This window comes from Xyrauchen texanus, chromosome 44 (assembly GCF_025860055.1).
Source record: "Xyrauchen texanus isolate HMW12.3.18 chromosome 44, RBS_HiC_50CHRs, whole genome shotgun sequence".
NCBI classification, from domain to species: Eukaryota; Metazoa; Chordata; class Actinopteri; order Cypriniformes; family Catostomidae; genus Xyrauchen; species Xyrauchen texanus.
The window spans coordinates 9,903,083-9,928,179 of NC_068319.1; the positions used below are offsets into that span (position 1 = coordinate 9,903,083).

Sequence of the window (25,097 nt, forward strand, 5' to 3'; positions counted from 1 at the left end):
TTTGCCTGACAAGATGCTGTAAAAAAAATCTAGAATGATCCTACTATTAGCGCACAAGACTATTTGAGGTTTAATATTGAACTCTGGGCCTATAATGGCAATCAAACACTTCAGCTCGGGCAAGAAGCACAAGTGGCCTGACAAAGTGGACAATGTTGATCTTGCCTAAAAAGTTTGGAATTCCTCACTGGATTTAGAGGAATGTGTTTTGTCTTAAATGTTCCAAACAAACGTTCGGGAGGAGTATATTCATATTGTCCTGACAATCTCAGTGCTATGGATGTATATAAATAGCTGCTTACCTCCAACTTTCTCTTCTATAATTCATTAGGTCTGAAAGGGGATTCTTAATGTGTAGATCAAGCCAGCCTGCTCTATCATGTTGAAGATATGAATATGATGTGGACATACAGATGAATAAAATTGTATGATAAACCAATGAATTGTAAAGATGGACCGTAAAAGACCTACTGCCAATCTGGCATCGTAAAGACTATTGACTTTTGTCAAAAATATGGTTCACGTTATTAATCGGACATTCAAAAAAGTGTGTGTGTGTGTGCTTGTATAAAATTGAAAATCTGGAAATAAACCGTAAGACCAACCAGACACTTCAAAACTTTGTTGTTGTTGTAATATATCATTGTAAATTACTCTTTTTAAAAGCTATGAAAATACAAAAATATAATCTACATGAGAACATAACTCAAGTATCACAGACTAATAGATATGTATATAAAATTTCACTGAACAATAGCATTTAAGCAAATCATTATATTCACAATAAGCCAATGCTAATTATTCACTGAAAGCTATTGGATCATCCCTAAACCATCCTATATGTTCTGCTTTTTTTGCCTTGGTTTTATTATTGGTTTAAAAGGTTTTTAATTGCTTTGATTAAAGTGCTTCAATAATTAATATCTTTACTGTTTCATATATAGTACAACTGTCAATACTTTAAGGAAATACAATTGAAACATAGTCTTATTAGAAAATACATCATACACACTTAACAACACACTCATGAATACACCTGGACAGATACAGTAGGAGTAATTGTGGTTATGATCAGTTCATTCAGTATGATCTTTGATTCCGGTACTGGTCGTTGATCTCATTCAATACCACATCTGAGCTGTGCTCTTCAGATGCTGTTATTGTCCTTTTGTCTATTGGGTTGCCTAAAATCAAAGGCAGACAAACAACTCAATGCACATCAATGCAATTTTCCACCTCTGTTGTAATAGAACCTATCAAATGTAGTATCTCAGATGCAGATTAAATCACAATTTGATATAATAATAAATAATACATATTAATAATAATAATTACATATTTTGTTTTACATTAAATGTGATGTGAGTAGTTTTTACTGATAGTGGCACCTGGTGGCCAAGGTTGGTACCGCATGCATATTTTTGAAGAGAGAAAAAAAACTTTGAAGAAAGAGAAAACATTTTTTTGAAGAGAGGAAAACCACATTTTTGGAGAGAAAAAAAAAAACATTTTGAAGAGAAAAAATAATTTGAAGAGAGAAAAAAAAAAATTTAGGAAGAGAGAAAAGTAAGCGTCTGAATAAAACAGAAAGAGTGAAGCAGAAAATGTGTGAGAGGAAATTGTGAAAGTTAAAGATTGGATCACATCACCTGCTGTTTCAAATTGGAATTTCAGGGAATAACTGTATGCAGCCAAATACACTGCTGATTAACACACAGCTATTAAGTGAAGCTATACTATTAGCAGGTAATACTTACTGATGCCCACTGGCATGTCACACGCCACGCTGTCATTGTTCAGGAAAGAGGAGCTAGAATTATTGGACCGAGCCGAATGTGATGAACGCAGCGGAGACTTCCTTTTCACAGTGGCTTTTTTATTCTTCTGAGATGCTGTGCGACTCCATTCTGCATAAAACAAAGTAAGGTGCAGTGTGATTATTGTATTCAAAATGTAAATAAAAAAATTGAAACTAAAACCAAAACTAAAAAAAAATGTAACACTAAAATGATTGTAAAAACTGAAAATAAAGTAATAAATACTTTTTCATGACTCCAAAACAATCTGAAATAAAATACAATTTTACAACCCACCTCATTAAATATAAAATGCTACTAGATTGCGGTGAGCTAACAAAGGCGATGGGAAATGTAATGCCGTTAAACATATAACAGTTAACTTCCCTCAAATAATACAACTAAAATAAAAACAGAAAACCGAAACTAGAAAACACTGAAAAAAAAACCCCAATGAAATTAAAACTTACACAAAAATAACTATATTTAAAGGAAAAATAATATATATTTTTATTTTATATTTACACTATAACAATCCTGGTAAGATGTAATGCAGATAAATAAATACTTTTAAAATGAAATAATATTTATTTTTAAATCAGTCGTATACACACACATGATCATACAAAATCTTGTACCTGAGTTCTCTGCCAATCTCAGTCTACCACAACACAGGTATGTTCTCCATTGTCGTCTGACATTCTCTTTCATGGCACAGTGGAACACAAAGATAAAGAATCCTGTGAGGGAATAGGCACATTCTAAGGTCAACATTCCAACAGCACAGAATGATAAAAACAATAAGCCCAGACGTGTGTCATCTGGTAATATGATTGAATCAACAAAGCATTTGTGACAGTGTCTGCATAACATGAAACCAATTAAAGCAGCAACTGAAAATTAATAACGTCTAGCATTTTAGAAGATATCTCAACAATGTCACAAATTTGGCTTAGAGTAAATATGGTAATTTTGACCTCAATATGTTTACAAGAATGGTATAGGGCATGTATTCAGATCGGGACATACCTTGTAAAGTGTTAAAAATGGCAAACAGGTACATGAAGGCCAGGTTAACAGGGCCCCAGGCGAAGAAAGCGAAGCCCCAGGTGAGACCCAGAAGCACGGTGAGTCCACATACACTGCGCATCTCCTGCCAACCAGTGCGATTCTGCAGATTGTGAGAATTCTGCCTCTTAATGCGGCACAGCTGGATCATCACCACAATAAACATTATCAAATTCAGCAGGAAGACAAGACAGAAGTACGCCACCACGGAGACGTAAAAGGCAATGTCGTTTTTTATCCAGCAACTGTGTGGGGAGAAAGAATATAAAATATTCAGTTGTTTCAAAGATGCTCTCCAAATGCTAAGAAAGAAGCAGTAGGGTTTCATTTTTACATGAAAGAATGTAAACAATTTGATTTTGTGGCTTTTAGTCCATGTCTGTTTGCTTTAATGTCATCTGTATGTTAGTGTAATTCTAAAAGTTGAAAAAAAAACTTTTAACAGATATACAATTAACCTTATTTTTCTTTCTTTCTAAAATTAACTCATTCTTGCACTCAGTGGCATGTACAAACTTTTGTCCAATCAAATGCTCTCAGGAATGAGAATGTCCCTCCTCTTCCACCTGCCTTTCACCAGCAATAGCAAGTAGAAAATCCTGGTTAACCCTTTCGCACGTACGTTCAAACTAGTGTGATTATTCTAGGCTGGTATCAGAGCTGAACGATCAAACCGTGGCAATCCGCATTTATGCTGCTGTTTACCAGTTGATTCAGTTGTATTAATGAACCATGTGCTCAGATAGTCACAACGATAATCACGAAATAAAAGATTAAAGCTGTTACCATCAGAGCTGACTGTTTTGATGCAGCGATGAGACCATGTTTTCTGGCATCAAACAAAATATTTATAAACTACATTCACTGAGCACTTTATTAGGAACACGATGATTCTAATAAAGTGTCCAACGTAGTCTTCTGCTGTTGTAGCCCATCTGCCTCAATGTTCGACATGTTGTGTATTCTGAGATGCTATTCTGCTCACTACAATTGTACAGAGTGGTTATCTGAGTTACCGTAGCCTTTCTGTCAGCTCCAACCAGTCTGGCAATTCTCTGTTGACCTCTCTCATCAACAAGGCTTTTCCGTCCACAGAACTGCCACTCACTGGATTTTGTTTTTGGCAGCATTTTGAGTAAACTCTAGAGACTGTTGTGCATGAAAATCCCAGGAGATCAGCAGTTACATAAATACTCTAACCAGCCCATCTGGCACCAACAATCATGCCACGGTTGAAATCACTGAGGTCACATCTTTTCAACTTTCTGATGGTTGATGTGAACATTAACTGAAGCTCCTGACCCTGTATCTGCATGATTTTATGCACTGCACTAAGTAAGTAGGTGTACAGGTGTTCCTAATAAAGTGCTAAGTGAGTGTAGTTCGTGATCGCATCTTATCTATCATAATCAATCATTATAAACATCTAAAAATGATATGTTGAATAATATATGATATGCCCTCCAGTGCATCTGCTGTGAAGTGTAAGGTGATATTTTTTAATTACAGTGTGACTTAAAGAACTCAAGCGGGTGAATCCGTCAGTACAGGAAAAAGTCATGTGTGAAAGGGTTAATGGCTGTGATGTAAACTTACACCAATTGGCCATTTAAAAAAGGAAAAAGGCCTTTCAATTTCCAGTTTCAATAGGAAAAACATCAAAACGAAAGAAAACAGTGGTCATCAAGCCATTTCATGGGGTCTTTAAATATATTATTCCTTATGTGCTTTGATTTAGAGCAGAATAATTATTATTCTTAGAATATTTTTGGTCAGTTAAAATGAATATACATTTATATTATACAACCTTATTACTTACAAATCATCTGTCGCTCCGTTCGGAAACCTCCCGTATGACAAAAGGCCATAGTTGTCTTTGTTAATGGCAATGACGATTATGACTACAATGAGTGGAATGCCTTTAAAGAAACAAAACATTATGAGCTCATCAGACTTAAAAACATAAAAAGAAAACAATATGTACCCAAAAGACTCAGCAACAAGTGAAAACAACAAGTGCTGTAACAGATCAGCCGCATACCCCAACCAGCAAGTCCCATCTTGATCATCAAGTGGGAGATGTAGGTGTTGAACACCTTAACAAGGGCCAGGTACATATGGACGGCCTCCAGTGCCATCCAGGTGAAGGATGCCAGGAGGAAGTAATGCAGGAAGAAGGCAGTTGAGATACAAAGGCCTTTAACATCTTCAGAGTACAGAGCCAGCCACGCATCCAACAGGAACACCAGGTTTAGCAGCAGCAAGGCCAAACACAGATGAATAAGGATCTTAGATGGGATGTCTTTTCGGAGTTTACTATATAGAGATAAATAAAAAACAGATACCAAACATACATTGGCCCCAAAAGTCTTTGGACACTTAAGTTGCACTTGAAATGTCTAAATGTCAATGCATTAGACATTTATGCTAGTTATGCTATAATTATGCTATATGAAATAATAATATTATACTATCCTAATAAATATGAAAATGAGTTGAATTGCTGAGGTCAATTAAAAAGTAAGTTAAAAGGTAAGGCAATTTAACTGGTCAGAGGGATTCATACCCAAAGGCCAGATAAGTGAGCAGGGTGAAAGACAGGAAAATAGACGAAATGCCACAGCCGATAAATGTAATGTATGTCAGGATTAACTGATGCAAGGCACTTGGGGGATCGGTCTTGGAAATGTCCTGTAAAGTAAAATTTATCCAAACATCAATTATAACATCCAAAAGAAACTAAATGTCATAATAAACATGGATATGTCAGGATTAGGTCTAGAAAAGGAATAATTTTGGGCTGTAAACTTACAAGCAGAATGCCAAAGCTGGTAAGGTGATTACAACCACACTGCGTTTCTTCAGAAGATGAGTTAATCACATGGCACCCTTGAGAACGCCATCCACCAGAGCCATCTGCGAACAGATAACTGAGGGTTAGAATGCACAAATACAAACAAATAAAACAGAAATGGAGTCTGTGGTAAAAAAAAAAAAAGAAATTTAAAACACAAATACCATTTAAGTCAAAGTCCCAGAATGCACAGGAAGCTACATAGTTAGCCTGTTGAGGGAGAAATACATAAATATAGTAAGACAAGAAAACAACATTGTATTGCATTTGTTAAATATTTGATAAATTCAAAAAGAATTTCTATTGACCGGAATGGGCTCTGTGTTCTTCAGGGTTATCACCACCAGCTTCTGTAGACCCGAGATGTTCACATTACCTACACTGGTACTTAGAATCCCGCTGTTTAGTATACGTTTACCAAGTGCTTTGTCCTACAGAGAAATAAAAATAAAATAATAAAAGAGAGTTCATAGATGCTTATAATAATACTATTATTAATGTTAAAAATAATAATAATAAAAATGCTAATAATGAAAATAGTAATACTATTTCGAATTCTAATACTAAAAATAATCATTTTAATTAAGTGCAATAAAATTCTAAAAACTTTTTAGAAAATAAACATAAACAATATTAAACAAATAAAAACAATAAAAAACAAGACTGAAAATAAAAGCATTTATATATTTAATAATAATTTAAAAAGAAGAGGAAATAAGGAAAAATACAAATAAAAGATCCTTAAAAAATACTACTCAAAAGCTAACTTCAGAAGATATTTAAAGGCTTCAAAGGCTTTTTAAAAATATGAATGCAAAAAAAAGAATGACAGCAACAATAAAATATTAATTTGAAACTCTAAAATAAGTTGCTCTGAGACACAATGCATGACTAGCCATCTTAAAGGGAAAAATCAACCAAAAATGTAAATTCTGTCATCATTTACATAATTTATTATTCCAAACACCTATGCAGTGGGTCTCAACATTAGGGGCATTAGGGGCATTAGGAGCTTCGCCCCACCATATGTGTCAGAATTTACAGCTCTTGAGTGCAGACCTGCATAGTGGAATTCACTGGTAAGTTTTAAAAGCTAATTTTATTCTAATGTGTTGATGGTTGGATTAGTTAAAGCACACCACTCATCATTTTAATGAAGTGTATGTCATTTTTTTAGATTAGCTCAGTAATGCAGTTCATGCAATTATTTGAGATAATAAGCACAGCCTTTGATGAACCTATATCTGGTTTGCTTTCACAGTCACTTGAGCTTTTTGACATGGATGTGTACGTTTTAGTGGTGTTTTGTACCGAGATATAAATTATTATGGATGCTGGTGCGTAGCTTCATGTTCAGAAGTTGTGCTAAAAAAATCTTTATTCATCACTGATGGATTGAGTTGTAAAATTTCCGTCATAATACATTTTTATCCGTCATCCTTTTTTATTTAATAAGTACTAGGGCTACATTCAGGAGATTAGCATCCATTATAATGGCATATGCACAAAAGTAAATTTTTTTAGTTCTAATGCTTGAAGATGGTGAAACCAAGGAATTCTTGGGTGAAAGTTCTACCTGTCAATCAACCGCTGTGCTAAAACAAGTTTTTTAAACTTTTAACATAAAGAGTCACAGATGAGAAACACACACATCTCTGAAGCTCAGTTACAGGAACTCCACTAAAATAACTGACAATTCTGCTCTAAACGTAATATTTACACTTATATTAAATGTAAGTGTTGGCAGAAATGATGTGCCATTTTTAATGCCTTCTTTTTGCTATTATATTTTTTGCGCTGTATTAACATGAATTAGCACACTGCCGTAATGACTGATGTATGCAGTCATTAAAACAGTGACCCTCTCCTTGAAATCCAAACGCAATTCAAAATAGACACATATTACTAGGTGTAAATGTAAATGGCCCCTGTTCTTATGCATCTTAAGCTGCGTACACACTGCCAGGGACATCGCGTGAGACAGCGACACCATCCCATTCATTTTCAACGAGAGCACCGTTACTTCCGGCGACACGAGCTGTCACGACAATTGGCGACTAGATGTGGGGGTGTCCAGCAACGCGACAAAGTTGAGACAAGTTCAACTTTATTCAAATGAAGAGCGACTTACGGAAGCGACAGCCAATAGGAGAGAAGACAGGAGAACTCACGTGATCCTTCTCTCTCTCTCAGCTCCTGCAGTAACGGAAAGATGGATGAAAGGCTAATTCTTGCTGTTAGCAATTTTCCAGTGCTCTATGATATGTCTCTTCCCACGTACAAGGACATTTTTAAGAAAAATACTGCATGGAAAGGTGTATCTGAGATCGCAGGGATTCCAAGTAGGTTTAAATAATCAAATAGTCTGTAAAATTAACTATTAAATTATTTGTTTTGAAGATGTGTTACATTTATGACAGCAAGAAAAGCGATTTGCTTTCAACAGCAATGGAATGACATCCGTGAATGTCATTTATAAACGTTACTAGGCAACCAGTAGTGGGAATGTCCACACCGTCAGCCACTGGCGACCTGCAGTGACAAAGTCGCTGGCAGTGTGAACGCAGCTTTAACGCATCTTAATACTATGGAATAAACAGGGCGTATGGACACAGTGGGAGTGTGTGTGAGAGAGAGTGAAGTCAAAACTGATGCACTAGTTTAAAAAAAAAAATGTGTTCCTTTTGTGTCTTTCAAAATGATGGACAGCATTTGGAATTATCTGTCAGTGTTTCAGAAATCAGTGTGTGATGGAGAAATTCTGGTTAACACAACCCCTGATATGTTGGGTTGAGTGATTGTTTGAGCCCCACCAGAAATAATGAGCCAGAGATGCCACTGTCCCTATGACTTTCTTTCTTCCATGGAACACAAAAGGAAATGTTAGGCAGAATGTTAGCCTCAGTCACCAGTTTTTACCATACAATGAATGTGTAAGGCTAACATTCTACCTAACATCTCCTTTTGTGTTCCACAGAAGCAAGAAAGTCATGCAAGTTTGGAACAACATGAGGGTGTGACAAATGATGACAAAATTATTAATTTTGGGTGAACAATCCCATTAATGCAAATCAAACTAATGGTTACAGCTAAAGAATCACTCTATATATCAGAAGGAGGGGCATTGACCTGGAAGAAGGTACTCTTTTGGTAATAGTTGAACTGGACTCTGGATACAAGCTGCTGCTCTTGTGGGGTTAGGTTCTGTGTCAGGGAGGCTGGGAGAGTAATCGAGCCCAGAGGAGTAGACCGGACCTGACCCTCAAAATATTTTTGCTGAGAGAATTCCCTATGGATCTATAGTATTAAACATAGCATAACCAAATTAGGTACATTGCAGTCTACTGACAAACTTTTACTCAAGCAACATTTATTATAATTTCATATAAAAAAACATGCCTTTTTTATTCAAAACAACTACTGTTTCATTATAAATAGTCATTACGTGTACGCTTGCACAGAATCTGCATCTGCAGAATTCTACAGAATTCAGCAATTTCATTATTTTCCAAATTTTACACTGTTTATTTCCATTTCCTTATTATAATTGCATGCTGAAGTTTTTGAAGACATGTTGATTAAAAAAAAGTGAAAAATTTGAATATTTTCAGCAAAATAATTTAATAATGCTTTTCAGCAAGGTGTAAGAATCTCAGCTCCATGTAACACATCATTTACAAATCCATTTAGCAGACTTTTCCCCACAATCAACACAGAAAATGTGAAAATGTGAGCAGAGTTAGTATGGATCTACTTGTGAGATAGAGAAGTTACCTGTAGGTTGAATGGTTCAGTTATAGAGATGGAGGTCTCTTCAAAGTTGGCCCCATCAACTTTCTTCACTGCCAGAGCCAGAGATGGAGAAAGTATTTTAATACTTTCTTTCGGCACAACCAGTTTAAGACCCACTGTGTCCACAATGCCAATGGCTCTAGTAACCAGAGGTAAACAGCATGAGGTTTCTTGTGTGTTTATATTAGCCAATATTTTGTCTATTAATGCGCAATGCCTATAGCTCAAGAGAGAGTGATAATAGTTTGGGTAAATGTACTTTCTAGGTTAATCATTGTAAGATTTAACTATTAGTATTATATGCAAATACACTGGACCCCAAAACTTTGAATACTTAAGTCACAAAGATTTTGCTTTAAAACTGTGGTTGTGCTATCTTTCTTTAAAATAAATGCAACTTGGTTCAATATTTTGTTATATAATGCAGACATCCATGCATTTTAAGTGTTTTGAGGTCACTGTATGCCAATATACAGTACAGTGCAAAAGCTTTAGGCACTTGTGAAAAATGTTGCATAGTGAGGATTTCTTAAAAAATAATGCCATTCAAAGTTTTCATTTATCAAATAACGGCATACAAAGACAAGTAAATGTAAAACAAATTAAATCACTATTTGGTGGACCACCTTTGCCTTAAAAACAGCACCAATTTTCCTAGATAAACCTGGACATTTTAGAGTTAGGGGAGTTTTTCTTGGTTGTTGGTAGATATGATGATCCAAATGCTTCTGTGTCTTCAAGTAATCGCAGACTGACTCAATGTTCAGTGGGGGGCTCTGTGGGGGCCATGCCATCTGTTGCAGGGCTCCCTGTTCTTCTATTTGATTGGATTCTATTTGCAAAAGCAACGTTTGGAAGTCTAAAATGTATATTTCCTATTGACGCATTAAAGCTTAAGATATAAATAACCACCTTAAGACAAATGTTTTTTTTAAACATCTAATGTGCCTAAGACTTATGCACAGTACTGTATATATAGGACAATCTTGCTTTTCTTAGATATGTTGTGAAGGGGATGCCTTTCTGCAGGACCTTTTCAGCTCACCTCTTGGAGAAAGGAGTTATAACAGCTGCAGGAACATCAAGGAGGTTGCTGACAATCTTAACGGAAGTGTTTCCCAGAGCCAGGCTGGCATTTGGTCCAGAGAGTAGTGACTCGAGCTGCGATATGATAATTTCCACCTGAGTGCCGTTTAAAGCTGAGGCATTTGCAGACATTGTCAACAATTGATCAGCATCCATCATTGATGCTGTTGTCGACACAAAACAAAGTGGAGAGGAAAAGATAAAAACTTTCATTTTCATTAGAGAGGCTATTAAACAACATGTCTGGGTCATATTTCATACGAAAATTAATTCTATTTTAAAGAAAGTTAAGCCTTTCTTTGAACAATCTTTACATTATGACATTGTTTTCATGACAGTTAAGAACGTTCCGCCACCAATTCTCATTACTGTAATGTATAGAAATCTCATTCTCAAAAAAGTATGGTCCCACTTTATATTAGATGTCTTTAACTACTATGTACTAACATTAAAATACATACAATACAATGTACTTATTTTGAAATGACATGTTGTTCTACAGAATGTTCACAAGATTCAAATTTGCTTCTACTGAGGTTGAGGTACAGGTAGGTTTAGGGTTTAGTTGGGTTAGGGGTAAGGTTAACAGTGTAACTACATATGTTATTAAATGTAGGTAATTTAAATGTACGTACAATGCAAAAACACATACTGTATATAAGTAATACATAATAAGTACATTGTGACCCGCACATGTTTGCCTTACAATATCCCAGTTGTGTTTATTCACCTATGATTGTGACATTAGCAGGTGACGGAGAAGATTGGTTCTTAAGTGACACTGTTGTGAAGACTGTAGTGTTCATGGTGGTGGTGTTAGAGAGTGTTACATTCACAGAGGGTGTCACAGAAGTTGACTGTTCCATGTAGTATGTAATTGTGAATGATGGGGGGGTTGGGGTCATGAGCATGGATGAATTACAAGGTTCAAGCAGAGGAAAGACAACAAATCCCTGTGAGCTGTAAAAGGAATACAAAAATGATAAAACTGCTGCTAATAAAAATGGATAAACATTACATACATGTGTGTTTTCAATTTTTCTGAATGAATATACTTAATACATGCGGACACATACATATGATATACTGTGTGTTTTCAGGCCACTTACATATATTTTTATACTGTATAGTATGTATAAATATAGCTTAAGCTCTACTAACCAGTAACCATCCCATCTGTTTTCCATCATGCAGAAGTCAGCAGAACTTAAATTTGTACTCAAGGGATACACCAAAGTGACATTTTCTTCCAAAGAATTGTTCGCAGAGCACATGGCTGAAAATGAACAGAACAATGTCAGATATACAATATTTAGGTACAAACACATCTGTGTGTATAAATCAGATACATAAACTCTATAACTAAGATTTATAATGGACTTTATAAAAGAAAGTCGTATATTTTACCATTATATGTTATGACTGCTTACGCATGACACTCACCAACTCTGGTTATATTTCTGATGTTCACTGGGTATTCTGGATTAATGAAGGCCTTGAAAGCCATCTGAACGTCACACAAGTTGATGGTTGTGTTTAGCTTCACTATAATGTTACAATTTTGTAGCCTATTGAGGAAGAAACAGTCCATTAACCACACAGCAACAAACTTGGCAACTGCCCCAGTTGACAACCGTAATGCTGGGATGAAAGGACGTACCCTTTCCCTGGCGAACAAATCACTTGCGAGTCCTGCAGAATTCAAATTGCAAAAATTAGGAGATTTGCATGCAGTCTATCACCCAAAATCATTTTACTCTGACTGACATCAAAATATCTTACCCTATACTGACTTATAAGCGTTTTGATAACCATACAAACAAATCTATAATGAAGGCGAGAAAATGAAGTGTTAATATTTGTAAAAACACATTTGTACAGCATTATCTTTTTAGTGGTTTATTGTTAAATTTATATTTTAAAGCATAAAAATACAACAAATCAGTCAAACATACAATGTGCTGTTGCATGAAGGGTTATTCAGCAACTGTTGAATCTGAAAAAAAGAAAGCAAAGGCAATATAAAGATCAACAGATGTCATTTTACTGACCTCACTAGTTTCGTAAGTATTCCGACTTAAAGTGCACATGTTTTTACAGACCATAAATGTACAATATCAACATATTTAACAGCTAAGATATTTACATTTTAGAGGCCGTCTATACATTTATATTGTATATATCAATGTCTATTCAAGTGTAAAGGGTGTATGTGTAGTACAACTACACAATGTATGAATAAATCAGTCAATACTAATGAGAACACGCTGGTTATTTTGGATATAATTCTTAACTGAATTCACAGTTACATTCAGCCATCTGACTTCTATTCTAGACATGTAACTTACAGAGGCTTCGATGATAGCGATGGTCACTTCAGTGCTCACATCAATGTTAACACTGAAATAGTAATCTAAAAATAGAGGAAGAAATGTAAATATTTAGCTTTTGAGTTAAGGATTTGTCCTTCAAATGCATTTCTATTTTTGGATGTTAATATTGTGCATTTGCAAAAGACTCTCCATTATATGTAAGCTCGTCTTACCTGAGCTACTGCAGTACGAAGTACAAAAACACCTGCTTAGTGGTGCTTTAGGGAAAACAAGTAGAAAAGTATAGAAATCAGAACACACAGAACAAACAGTTTAATAAAGTTTAATGAGCAATGAAATCTTGAATCTTACATATTCGTGGAAAGCTTGTTTAATTTAATGGCTAGTGATAAAACACAAATGTTTATGAAACAGGACAAACAAAGCCTTACGTGGGCTAAGAGTACAGTTCTCCCGATCACCAGTATCCAGCAGAATAATCGCATTTGCACCGTGCTGACTACAAAATTAAATAAATTTGCAAGAAATGAGATGAGACAGAAATAAGCTATGTGAAAATGAAATAGTAATTTTGCCTTTAATTTCATACAAAATACTCCTTTTACAATTTTACTTCCACTTACAATTCGTAAATCTTTGAATTACACACGTCTTCAAGATTTAATGGCAGATCATTTATAATATATGGTCCAGTTGGGATCTGTTTCACATTGCATACACCTGTCCAAAAACATAACCAACCCTCTCAAATACGTTTATTAAAATAGCACAATTTTGTATAAACACACATTTAAAAAATAAATCATACTATATCTGGTGGATATTGCGGCTCACATAAATAGTTTTATAAAGGAAACAGCCCACAAAGTCGAAGAGAAATATAGCTTTTATTCTATATAATAACAAAGTAAAGGCCATTATGAACATTAAAGACATGAACTGAGATCATTCCATCTACTGCTTGATTAAATTTTAAACAGTTCTATAGAAGAGAAATGAAAGGAAAAAGGTATTTTACTCACCCACTCTTTCGATTTCTCCCACCACAGTTACATTGATGAACAATTTGTAGTCTGTCTTCATTACAGTTTCTCTAATACAGCAAATACGGGCAGGTTCACTCAGCTTCAAAAGAGCAGTACATTCTATATTGCTGTGAGAGTGCATCATACAGATAATGTGAATGTGTTTATATCTATCTATCTATCTATCTATTCAAAGTTTGTCTCAACAAAACTTTCTTTTCTAGTAGTTTTCAACATTTCTTTAAAGAAAAAGAAAATAACACTTTACAATAAGGTTTCATTTGTTAACATTTGTTACAACATTAGTTAACATGAATTAACACTAAAAATTTGTGTTACAGCATTTGTTAATCTTAAACATTAGTTAATGCACTATGAACTAAAAATGAACAATTATATTTTATTAACTAGCATTAACGAAGATTAATAAATGCTGTGCAATGTTTGTTTATGATACCTAATGCATTATCTAATATTAACGAATTGAACCTTATTGTAAAGTGTTACCAAAATAACAAACAACATTTTTTATAATGGAAGGGAGCAGAATTTGATACTAACTTAACTTGACATTTGACCTCCATGGCCTAAAATTGAAAAAACAAAAACAAATATTATTTTTTTTATATGAAATCTCACGAAAAAACTGTTTTTACTCCTTTCACTAGCAATTGTCTGCACTTACTTCAAGCAGGCTTGTGTTCCTTGTCAACGCATTGCAAGTGGACAGAAGAAAAGGTTCATTTATTAACACATTTCAAAGCACAGAAAACCCAGCTGACAATGGAATTAGCCTATCCTTTTGTGAATTCAAGAAAATAATGGCAACTGAAAGAACTTTGTACACAACAAGAGGCAAGAAGATATAATACATTCGTTTGTTTTGTCTTTAAAAAAAGTAAAAAGATACAAAGAAGAAAGTAAACAAATTGCATAACATTTATACATGTTATCCTGTCCCAAAGTACGTCAATATGTCCAAAAGGTCTTGACTTAGAATATTTATTATAATCTATATTTACAGTTTTAAAGTACAGTGTACCATACCTTGTAGTGGAATCTAGTGTACAGCTCTCTATGTTATTTCTGAAAAGTTTTTCAAGCTGAAAAAGCACATTGTGGATGATTTAATATAATACATCAAACTGCACAGCATTCACATATTAACCAATAGGCCTTTTAAAAAAAATACCCCTAAAGGTGCTGTAAGTGATTTTAAGGTGGGGTTTTGAAAAGAAGGGGCATGTCTAATTCAATAACTAACTCTGGTGGAAGCTATAGAACGGCTTTTTACATTACTTACAGCAACTTTAAAGGTTCAGTCCACCCAAAAATGAAAATTCTCTTATCATTTACTCATCTTCATGCCATCCCAGATGTGTATGAATTTCATTTTTTTGCTGAACACAAATGATACAATGCCTTTGAATGGTGGCCGGAACTTTGAAGGTCCTAAAAGCAAATAAAGGCAGCATAAAAGTAATCCATAAGAATCCAGATTTTAAATCCATGTGTTCAGAAGCGATATGATAGGTGTGGGTGAGAAACAGTTCAATATTTAAGTCCTTTTTTACTATAAATTCTCCTTCCTGCCCAGAAGGTGGTGATATGCATAAACAATGCGTTATAGTAAAAAAAGGACTTTTAATCTGTTTCTCACACACACTTATCATATCAATTCAGAAGACATGGATTAAACCACTGAAGTCTTATTGATTACTTTTATGCTGCCTTTGGACCTTCAAAGTTCTTTTCCACCATTTACTTGTATTGTATGGACCTACAGAGCCGAAATATTCTTCTAAAAATCTTAATTTGTGTTCAGAAGAGGAAAGAAGGTGAGTAAATGGTGAGAGCATTTTCATTTTAGGGTGAAATATCCCTTTAATTTTCATATTATTAACAGTTAAAGTGAGTATCAATGGCAGATATTAGGTTACAAAAGCATCATCAATTAAAAGAGGATATTAAAATAACAAGTTATGTGCGAAAATCTTTCCCGAGCTTACCACCATTCTGATACTTAGCTCACTTTCCAGGTCTTTTACCTCAACTGACAAATTCATGAAGTAAAATGCTATGAAAGACAAGTAGAGTCAGTTAAACTCAAGTTTTGCTTCCATTTACAGACAAATTGGGCACAATACTGGTTGAAGCTATATTACTCACCCTGATTACAGTTTTGATTATAATCGCATTTTAAGTCCGTTGAATCTAAAAAAGAATGACTGAATATTAGATAGCGAAACAGGTTTCAGATTTATACAAAATTAAAAACTATAGTTTGGCTCACACAGATATAGAGCAAATAATAACAACTATCTATACATATATATCTTACCATTTACTGTGAACGGCATGGTTGTTGGTATCAGTGATGTTGTATTAGTTAGAATGGAGGGAGATGATAGGTCAGGCTGAAGAGGAAATTGTAAAAGGATGCATTCATTAGACATATTATGCTAATAATAAAAAATATGTTTTTATAGTACTTACTGTAGTTGCTGAAGATGTTGTGAATGTTGTATTTGTTTCAGAAAATGAAGTAATGTCAGTGGATAAGTGTGGTGTGGCTTCCACAGTTTGGAAAAATTGAGTTGTGCCTTCAGTTGTGTGTAGTTCTGTCATGGATGTTGTTGGATTGCTTGTATGTGATGATGTGGTTGGGGCTTCTGTTGTTCTTGCCATTGTTGTTGTTGTTGGTGTTGTTGTTGTTGTAGTTATAGGTAGCGTGGTAAAAAGGCTTGTTGTTGCTGAGGTTGTAGGTACATTTGTTGTTGTTATAGGTAGCGTGGTAAAAAGGCTTGTTGTTGCTGAGGTTGTAGGTACATTTGTTGTTGTTATAGGTAGCGTGGTAAAAAGGATTGTTGTTGCTGAGGTTGTAGGTACATTTGTTGTTGTTATAGGTAGCGTGGTAAAAAGGCTTGTTGTTGCTGAGGTTGTAGGTACATTTGTTGTTGTAACAGGTAGTGTGGTAAAAAGGCTTGTTGTTGCTGAGGTTGTAGGTACATTTGTTGTTGTAACAGGTAGTGTGGTAAAAAGGCTTGTTGTTGCTGAGGTTGTAGGTAAATTTGTTGTTATAACAGGTATTGTGGTAAAAACGCTTGTTGTTAATATTGCTGAGGTTATAGGTGAATTTATTGTGGTAGCAGTTTGTCTAGTCGTTGTCAATTGTGTGGATCCTGTAGGTGCTGTAGTGTTTGGAGATGCAGTTACAGTGCTAGCTGTGCTCAGTGGCTGTACTGTAGTAATAAGGAAAACAAAAAAACAAATCATCAAATAATGTACTGTTAAAACATGCATCGTCACATAAAAAATAAAAAACAAGATAATTTGATTCATATCTGATTGATTGGCATGTTACGATAAAACTTTACCCTGTTTACTTTATTGATGCATGTTCCTGATATTATTGTAAATAATTAATTGGTACACATTATTCCAAATTTAATTGAGAGCAACATGAGCATAAAAAACGCTCTTACATCCAGGGACGGGTTATGACTTGCAAAATGTATCTCCACCTCATTGTTCATGCCCAAATGGGTTTTCAAGCGGGGGGGATCACCAAACTAGATTGCGCAGCCTTAAAGCCCAGGGCACACCCGGTCAGTCAAGGGCCCTTGGGCACTGGCCCCATTGCCCCGGTCAGTAATCCATCCCTGCTTACATCTTTCAAACCATTATCACTCTATACTTACTTTTTTCAATCATATTTTTCACTTGGGTCTTCTAAAATACACTCTTTCTCACTGTCTGTCTGCCAAGAGTACTGACTCATCGAATCAAAAAGCAAAGAATTGGCTTTTGTTTTGTGCCAGACTAAAACATGTCCAGCAGGTTATCTGAACTATATTTATGAAGTTAGTTCAGTTAGCTATTGTGTTTGAAGATGATTACAGACACATCTTTTGAGTGATTCTGATACACTCCCTCTAAAGAACATGGCACAATACTACTTTTCTACTCCATGCACATGCGCTCACACATGCATAGTCTAAACTAAGTGTAAATATAAAAATTATAAAGTTTCTAATAAAGTTTTGGGACACTTTTAGACACTTAAGTCAAACTAAAAGATGTATACGTTTTAATGCACAGATTACAAAATATAAAGCCAAGTGGCCAAGTGTTAGATATTACAGAAGCCATTGGTATTACATTGTGCAAATAGAAGTTTATCTTCATAATCTACCTTTGTTCTATCTCATCCCATATGTAAGTTAATACAGTATTGCTGCACAATAGATGGGCAAATAGGATGACAATCCTTGATATTAAGCAGAACTACATAATGATCACAGGTGTGTCTTAAACAAGCTGCGTCAGACCTCACCTTGACAGCATAGCAGGATCAGGACCAGGAAAAACACATGATCCAATGGTCTCCAAAGTCCAAAGCTCCATCTGCCCAAGCGTTTGGTCTCCATCCCTCTGAAACATACAGAAACAATCTTACAGTGTGTAACTAAACTCTGCAGTAGGGTAATCCTCCAGAAGTGGAACTGTTTAACCTTCCATATAGGCATGGGTCTTTGAAAAGTTATGATTATCTCTCAAAAAGTGTGTGGTGGGAGGGATGAATGAAATATTCTGCCATGTAGAAATTTCTAAAACGTATCATATAGTGATTGTTACACCCTTAACTGGCAATGAGCTGGCAATGACTAAACTTCCACATAATAGAACAGAACTTGCCACACATTTTAATTCATGAGGTTTCAATACATCCATATTATGGCATAACACAATTCATAATTTATTCTGTTACTTTATTACTGCAAGTTTGGTAAATACATTTTCAAATCCCATAGTGCACTGATCTTTTCATAAAGATGTAGCTACAGAGCTTTTACAAACATTTGATTAGCCTTCTGCCAGATTTGTCTGCAAGTTTTTAGTGGAGAATCCATAATGAGTGTGCATTTCTAACAAATACAACAGACCTGACACAAAATACACAATTTATGTACAATAAAGCAAAGGGAATGTTATCAGGAATGAGGCAATAGGGTTACAGGATGTAGAAAAACTTGGTTTACATTCACACACATAAAGTACAAAATTATGCCATATATAACTTTTTAACATTCTTCATGTAGAATATATGTAATCCTTAAAGGAAATTAAAAACATAATACATATTTATGTCCTCAAATTTAAATTTACTTATGCTTTCCATATCCATCATATTTAGATGTTGTCTTTATGTATCACTTAGTGCATGGACTAATGATCGATGTATTCAAAAGATCTTCATAATTAATCAGAATTGACCCTCTAGGATTGTATCAGTGTGTTTTACAGTATTGTGCTGAATGTCATTATTTCTAAGGACATTCAGTCATGTAAATATTGTATTACCTAGTCCTCACATGTCCATAATATTACAAGATCATTCTTCCCAAGATTTCAAGAAAACTTGTGTTATTACATGTTGTTATTACATGTGGTTTAACATGGAATATATTATTCATCATAATTAGATTTAAAAATTCCTTAAAAATATTACTAAAACAAATATGATTCACAATACTGACGCACAGCTGAGACAAATTTAAACTACCGATCAATGTAATTAACGATAAATAGCCCAATAGGCTAATGTAAATAACATGCAACCGTCCATAAACCACGCTTCTAAAATACTAAAGTCAATAAAGAATTATGTGGCTAAAATTCTATCACAAAATAAATAAAGTGTATTCGTTCACTCACAATTAATTTGTATTTAATTTATTATACACCACTTACCTTGTGGATGGACCGTGTGTTGACCTCCTGTTGTGTTTCACATCGTGATCTGTACAAACGTGCCAAACCATGGACTTACTGCGATATTCTTCACTTACACAAAAATTATTCTATTTTGGAACCCGTTGTTTTCTTGTCAACAGAATATCTGGAGCCAACCTATTTAATTATGAAACCCCCAAACTTAAGGAAATATTGGAATTTGAAGTAAGCTTTCTTTGTATGTTTATAAGGCCCTAACGTGTGGCTGTCTTGAGAAATCAGTTATTCAATTCAGCATTGGCGGTATCAGTGAAGCTGAGTAATGTGCCTCACCCACCTCAACCCAAAACAAACACACCCAGACTACAAATCACATGTTGCCTCCAAAGCACAAGCTATATTTTTTATATGTGTTTAAGTTAACTTTAATCTAATTCAATTATAATTTTCAATGTCTATACATTCAAAGGAAAGCATTGTGGCTTAAATGTAGAGCCTTGGACAACAGCTAGCGTAACTGGATTTTAATTTAGTGTTCATTAAGTTAAAGAGACATATATGGTTTTATGGAATGTATTTCAAGAAACTGTTTATAGATTAAAATTTAAGTTTGTTCATAGTCATCATTTTAAATTGGTGATATGTTTTCACATAGCTTGTGAATCTGCTCTATGGACTAACAGGTAAATCTGCTTTTAACTGGGAGCTTCTATTTCTTTTGAATCTACTGTCTAAACTTGTAATTTTACATCAACTCAAGTCGTTCCACCCATACCTGCATCATACTTTCTTTTCAAGCACTAATTGGGTGGGGTTTGCGGCTACCTTGCACCTGACCTCACCTCATCTCTCCCATGTTTTGTTTTTGGCTGTTTACCTATTCTCTTTGTTTCCATGGAGAACACCTCTAAACAGTTTCAACCCTATTATATATCCATTTCAAATTCAACAGTGATACTGTGTCCTTCATTAATAATACTCCATTGACTTTTTCTTTTTCCTGTCAACTACAAATACCATTTGACCTACAGGGGAGGGAATAATCCCTTTTTATACATTGCATTGGGAGGGCCACAATTTTATCAAATCTGTGAGAAAATTAAAGATTGTAACCAATGCCACAATATTGGATTATAGGACTAGGCAGTTCATGAGAGAAGCAATAGGATATCCCAGTCATAAAATGAATTTTGAATTACTGGCTGCTACATGTAACAGGTGAAATAATGTCCCATATAGTAATTGTTTGATAAAAATGCATTAATTGATTTCACAACATATTTTGTTCCTTATACAGATAACAGATTGGTACAAGTTGGTATGAGTTGTTCATATCACAATTTATTGCATAAGCAAAGAGATTACAGTGGGTTTCTAATGTGTGGGAAAAAGAACATCAAAAGCTTTCACTAATATTGACTCATAACATAACCTAATCTGAACTATAACCACATTTGGTTACGCACAGAAGCAAAACTGTGATGAATCTACTTGTAGTGTCAAATATAAACCTACTGCAAATTTAGGACTGTGTGTATTCTGCAACCCACATAAAAGATGTTGTGTGGGCTACAGTAAAGAAAGGATTATAATTTAATTATCCTTTATAAGGCTACGTTTCACTAACTGTTATTATAGTGGCTCCCTGTTCTAATTAATTTACAAATGCATTAATATGACCCCATATTAGGCGGGCAAATTGTAATCATGACTGCGCAAATGTTGCGTATTTTTTACCCGCTTGAATAACCTTTTCTCTAACACGGAAGTAAGCAGCAAATCGAGTGCTAGCTCCGACCTTCGCATATTTTGCAAATGATTGTTTCCTTAAACACGTCTTGCAAATGATGCACAGTCTCCACCCTGAAAATGCATAACACATTTAAAAACTGGAAGCATAAGTTTGCAGATCTGGCACCGGATTTCGATGTGACATGTGGGATAGCAGTTGTGATCGTGTTGTCCTGCGTTCTTTCTGTCCTTACATATTACTCGGATATTTCTGACAACTTTTTTAGTTTGGAGTCCAGTGATGTCCTCGGTGGCCATGGTAAGAGTTATTTATAACTTATATGTTCGAAAACGCCTCAAATATGATTATGTTGTTCTCTAAGCAGTAAGTAAATAAATACAACTACCCATAACATTATTTTTGTTTGTTGGGTGGATAATATTTAAATATCACTTGTCAATATCAGATTCACTGTCCTTAGAAATCAGTAATGGAGCTGTGACAAACAGCCCTGCTTTAATAAAAAAAGAATTTGATTGTGGCCTGCGCGTGTTAGCCAATCAGAATGCTCTCTGCCAAACCCCAACCAATGGCGTGAGGTTGGGGCGGGACTACCTGAAGACAGGGAGAGGAACCCCGTTTGGAAATAGTTATTATTTATGCGATTACAGCTTTAACCAACACATTTTGTAATGTACTGATTAAGGATTAAAGGGTAACTAAACCCTAAACCAACTTTTTTTAGTTAATGATCTGTAAGCATGGGGCTTTATTAGTACTGGTCATTGATTCAAGTAATTGTTTTGACATTTGTGTATAAAGTGTTTTAATTCTACAATATATGGTGTAAAAACGTCTGAGTGCTGCCCTCTTCAGGTTGAACGGTGGCTACTGCAGTTGAATTTTCCTATTGGCTGTTGCGGTACTTCGTGACGTAAGCGGTGACAGCTGACGTAAGCAGGTTCCAGCTCACCACGCCAGATTCATGTACATGTCGTCTTGCGACCGTGCAAGGAATAATAATAACATAGAGTCTGACAGCAGCTGTCAATTAATCCGTCAATACGAGTCTCAGGTGCCCCCCCCCCCCACTGCTCAGCCCCGCACTCGGTTCGTTCCCTCTATCCCCGCCGGGGTCTGCCCACTTTTCCTGCATTTTCAAATATTTCTAGTGGGTGGAGTCAGACTCAGAGCAGGTGTTTAGTTACCCTTTAAGTTATAGACTGTTAACAGGTCTCACTGTTAATTATAATTGGCCAGTATTTGAAATGACATTTTCAGGACACCTAAGGGATAGCATAACCTGTTTGCATCATACTTGTAGAATGTTTGTGTAACTTGTGCTTCATCTTTGGCCTCTTTCTCCACAGTCTACAAACTCTTCACCTATTGCCTCTACCACAAAAATATGACCGGTTTGGTCCTAAGTGCCATAGTGATGTTGTATCCCTGTACTGGACTGGAGAAAGGCGTAGGAACAGTACGATTCCTTTACCAGTTACTGCTGCTGTCAGCCATCAGTGGACTGCTGCATGTGCTGCTGGAGTCATTGCTGTTCTCCCCGTCCTATAGGAGCTCAGTGAATGGGCTAATCCCATTGGCTCTGTCCGTACTAGGAAGGGTGACCGTCAGTTCTGCTATGCAGAAGGCATATCTTATGGGCATTAATGTGCCCACTACGTCACTGCCCTGGATTTTTTTGATAATTATAACCCTCTTCTTCCCAGACACTTTCTTCATTTGTAATGTGCTTGCCATTATCACAGGCACAATATGTATCCTTCAATCGGGTCGTATGTACAGTATGATTTAAAGGGGAATGTGTGATTTTTCTATTCAAATAATTTTTTAATTTACCTCATACTGCAAGATTGGGTTTTAAAGATGATAATTTTATGATCTAAACTCATACAATTGGTGATAAATGATGTAGTTAAAAGAACAAAGTTGTATGTATTTTTAACTCCACACCAGCTGATCATGTATTTCAACTCCAACTCTGTTCCTTAACTTAGTGCGTTGCTTCAGATGGAAAGGGATGGTTTTCATTGTTAGATATGTCAGAACCTAGAGCCTCTGTCTTAGAGAAGAGGTTTCCCTTTCGTTTGCTTAAGCAGATACCTGGAGTACAGTTCATCCCAGCCTCGGCAGAAGAGTGTAAAAAGCGCCTTGACCTGACGTGAGTAACAAGTGAAATGCACCTGTTTAGCACAATACATTCTAGTATAAAAAATTATGGGAAATTGTTTATAATCTGAGGCATGGGTTTTATGGCTTAAAAGTTTAAGTAACTGTGGTATTCAGTACAAATAGACATTTTTTTGTATGTTTCTTGGGATATATTGTAATGATTGATCTTAATATCTGTAATTCCAGAGACATTCCCCCAGGATCATACCCTGTCCAGGCCTACGCCCCAGTAAATGCCGCCACTGGTCAACCCAACACTTTCAATGGTTGGCCCCACTCAACATATCCCCAGCAAAACTACACATTCCCCCCTCCTTTCACTGGAAGCTCTAATATCGGCATTGGTCATGGACATCTTCATGGGCACAGTCATCATCAGTTTCCTGTCCATCACACTGGCAGCCCATCAACGCCAATGTCTCCTTATGCTACGACTCATTTAAGCCCTCCGTTTAACATGACAGGGCAGCCGGTCTGTAAACTACCTCAGCCAGGAGTTCCATTTACACCTCAAATCTCTCATTCAGAGTCTGGTGTACCAGTCTTTCCCCCAACTCCATCAGAATACTCTTAATTTGATTCCTTGTGCCAACAATTTTGTTTCAGATACCTCATATCTTGTTCCCAGGAACAAATGTCTCCATGTGTGCTAAAAAGTGGTTGATAGACATCGTTTAACAGTAATTTGTTTTTGTACTTCCATTTTACGTAGTTGTTAGGCTTGCTACAGAACATTTATATCTTTTTGTACCTTAAAATTAATAAATGGAATACAATTTTTCTATTATATTTTTCGTGTGTAAATGAATGCCTTGTTATATTTAAATAATTTGATTTGTACAGACAAATATACTTTGAAGCTGGCTTCACTTTTTCCACATTTTGTTATGTTACAGTCTTATTCCAAAATGGATTAAAATAATTATTTTCCTAAAAAGTCTACAAACAATACACCACAATGACAACGTGAAAGAATTTTTGAAATCCTTGTAAATTTATTAAAAATGAAAAAAAAAAAAACAAGTATTCACAGCCTTTGTTCAATACTATGTTGAAGTACCTTTGGCACCAATTACAGCCTCAAGTCTTTTTGGGTATGATGCTACAAGCTTGGCACACCTATTTTTGGGCAGTTTCTCCCAAATGCACAGCCATTTGCAGATCTCTGGGTCTGGGCTCTGGCTGGGCCACTCAAGGACTTTCACAGAGTAGTCCCGTAGCCACTCCTTTGTTATCTTGGCGGTGTGCTTAGGGCCGTTGTCCTGTTGTAAGATGAAACTTTGCCCCAGAGTGCTCTGGAACAGGTTTTCATCAAGGATGTCTCTGTACATTGCTGGATTCATCTTTCCCTCAATCCTGATGAGTCTCCCAGTTCCAGCTGCTGAAAAACATCCCCACAGCATGATGCTGCCACCACCATGCTTCACTGTAGCGATGGTATTGGCCAGGTGGTGAGCTTTCCTCCAGACGTGACGCTTGCCATTC

At 35.6% G+C, this 25,097-nt stretch overlaps 2 protein-coding genes across 3 annotated transcripts; one reads left to right on the forward strand and one right to left on the reverse strand.

Annotated features, from left to right (window-relative positions):
- Positions 1-4: 4 nt before the first annotated feature.
- LOC127636541 (adhesion G-protein coupled receptor G2-like) lies at positions 5-19,979 on the reverse strand. 2 transcript variants are annotated; one of them, XM_052117133.1, is made up of 33 exons: positions 19,709-19,979; positions 18,291-18,388; positions 16,451-17,196; positions 16,296-16,371; positions 16,124-16,168; positions 15,964-16,031; positions 15,002-15,057; positions 14,640-14,658; positions 14,516-14,541; positions 13,952-14,082; positions 13,553-13,649; positions 13,361-13,428; positions 13,142-13,186; positions 12,945-13,009; positions 12,552-12,592; positions 12,379-12,421; positions 12,257-12,288; positions 12,040-12,164; positions 11,758-11,872; positions 11,327-11,556; positions 10,556-10,760; positions 9,493-9,649; positions 8,848-9,015; positions 6,027-6,149; positions 5,883-5,928; positions 5,677-5,780; positions 5,431-5,555; positions 4,906-5,180; positions 4,684-4,783; positions 2,826-3,109; positions 2,435-2,536; positions 1,758-1,907; positions 5-1,184 (listed from the first exon to the last, which is right to left on the reverse strand). In XM_052117133.1, the coding sequence occupies exons 1-33, from the start codon at positions 19,777-19,779 to the stop codon at positions 1,081-1,083; spliced, it is 4,140 nt and encodes a 1,379-aa protein (XP_051973093.1). In that variant the 5' UTR covers positions 19,780-19,979; the 3' UTR covers positions 5-1,080. The 2 variants fall into 2 exon arrangements, 1 of the variants encoding a protein (XP_051973093.1); XR_007969617.1 differs by lacking the exon at positions 5-1,184 and having other exon boundaries at positions 1,761-1,907; positions 2,826-2,967.
- A 1,480-nt stretch (positions 19,980-21,459) lies between these two features.
- Positions 21,460-24,471, forward strand: LOC127636543 (rhomboid domain-containing protein 2-like). The gene is made up of 4 exons (XM_052117135.1): positions 21,460-21,740; positions 22,793-23,197; positions 23,451-23,601; positions 23,799-24,471. The coding sequence occupies exons 1-4, from the start codon at positions 21,560-21,562 to the stop codon at positions 24,184-24,186; spliced, it is 1,125 nt and encodes a 374-aa protein (XP_051973095.1). The 5' UTR covers positions 21,460-21,559; the 3' UTR covers positions 24,187-24,471.
- Positions 24,472-25,097: the final 626 nt, after the last annotated feature.

What these genes read in the sequence shown, in the direction of transcription:
- LOC127636541 (XM_052117133.1), bottom strand. Translation starts at nt 19,779, where the DNA reads ATGGTTTGGCACGTTTGTACAGATCACGATGTGAAACACAACAGGAGG. An exon ending in CCTTCATGCAACAGCACATT is followed by an intron (nt 12,422 to 12,551) that starts GTATGTTTGACT and finishes CCTTCATTATAG; the next exon opens with ATTTGTTTGTATGGTTATCA. An exon ending in CATTTTTAACACTTTACAAG is followed by an intron (nt 2,537 to 2,825) that starts GTATGTCCCGAT and finishes ATTCCCTCACAG; the next exon opens with GATTCTTTATCTTTGTGTTC.
- LOC127636543 (XM_052117135.1), top strand. Translation starts at nt 21,560, where the DNA reads ATGCATAACACATTTAAAAACTGGAAGCATAAGTTTGCAGATCTGGCA. An exon ending in TGATGTCCTCGGTGGCCATG is followed by an intron (nt 21,741 to 22,792) that starts GTAAGAGTTATT and finishes CTTTCTCCACAG; the next exon opens with TCTACAAACTCTTCACCTAT. An exon ending in AAAAAGCGCCTTGACCTGAC is followed by an intron (nt 23,602 to 23,798) that starts GTGAGTAACAAG and finishes CTGTAATTCCAG; the next exon opens with AGACATTCCCCCAGGATCAT.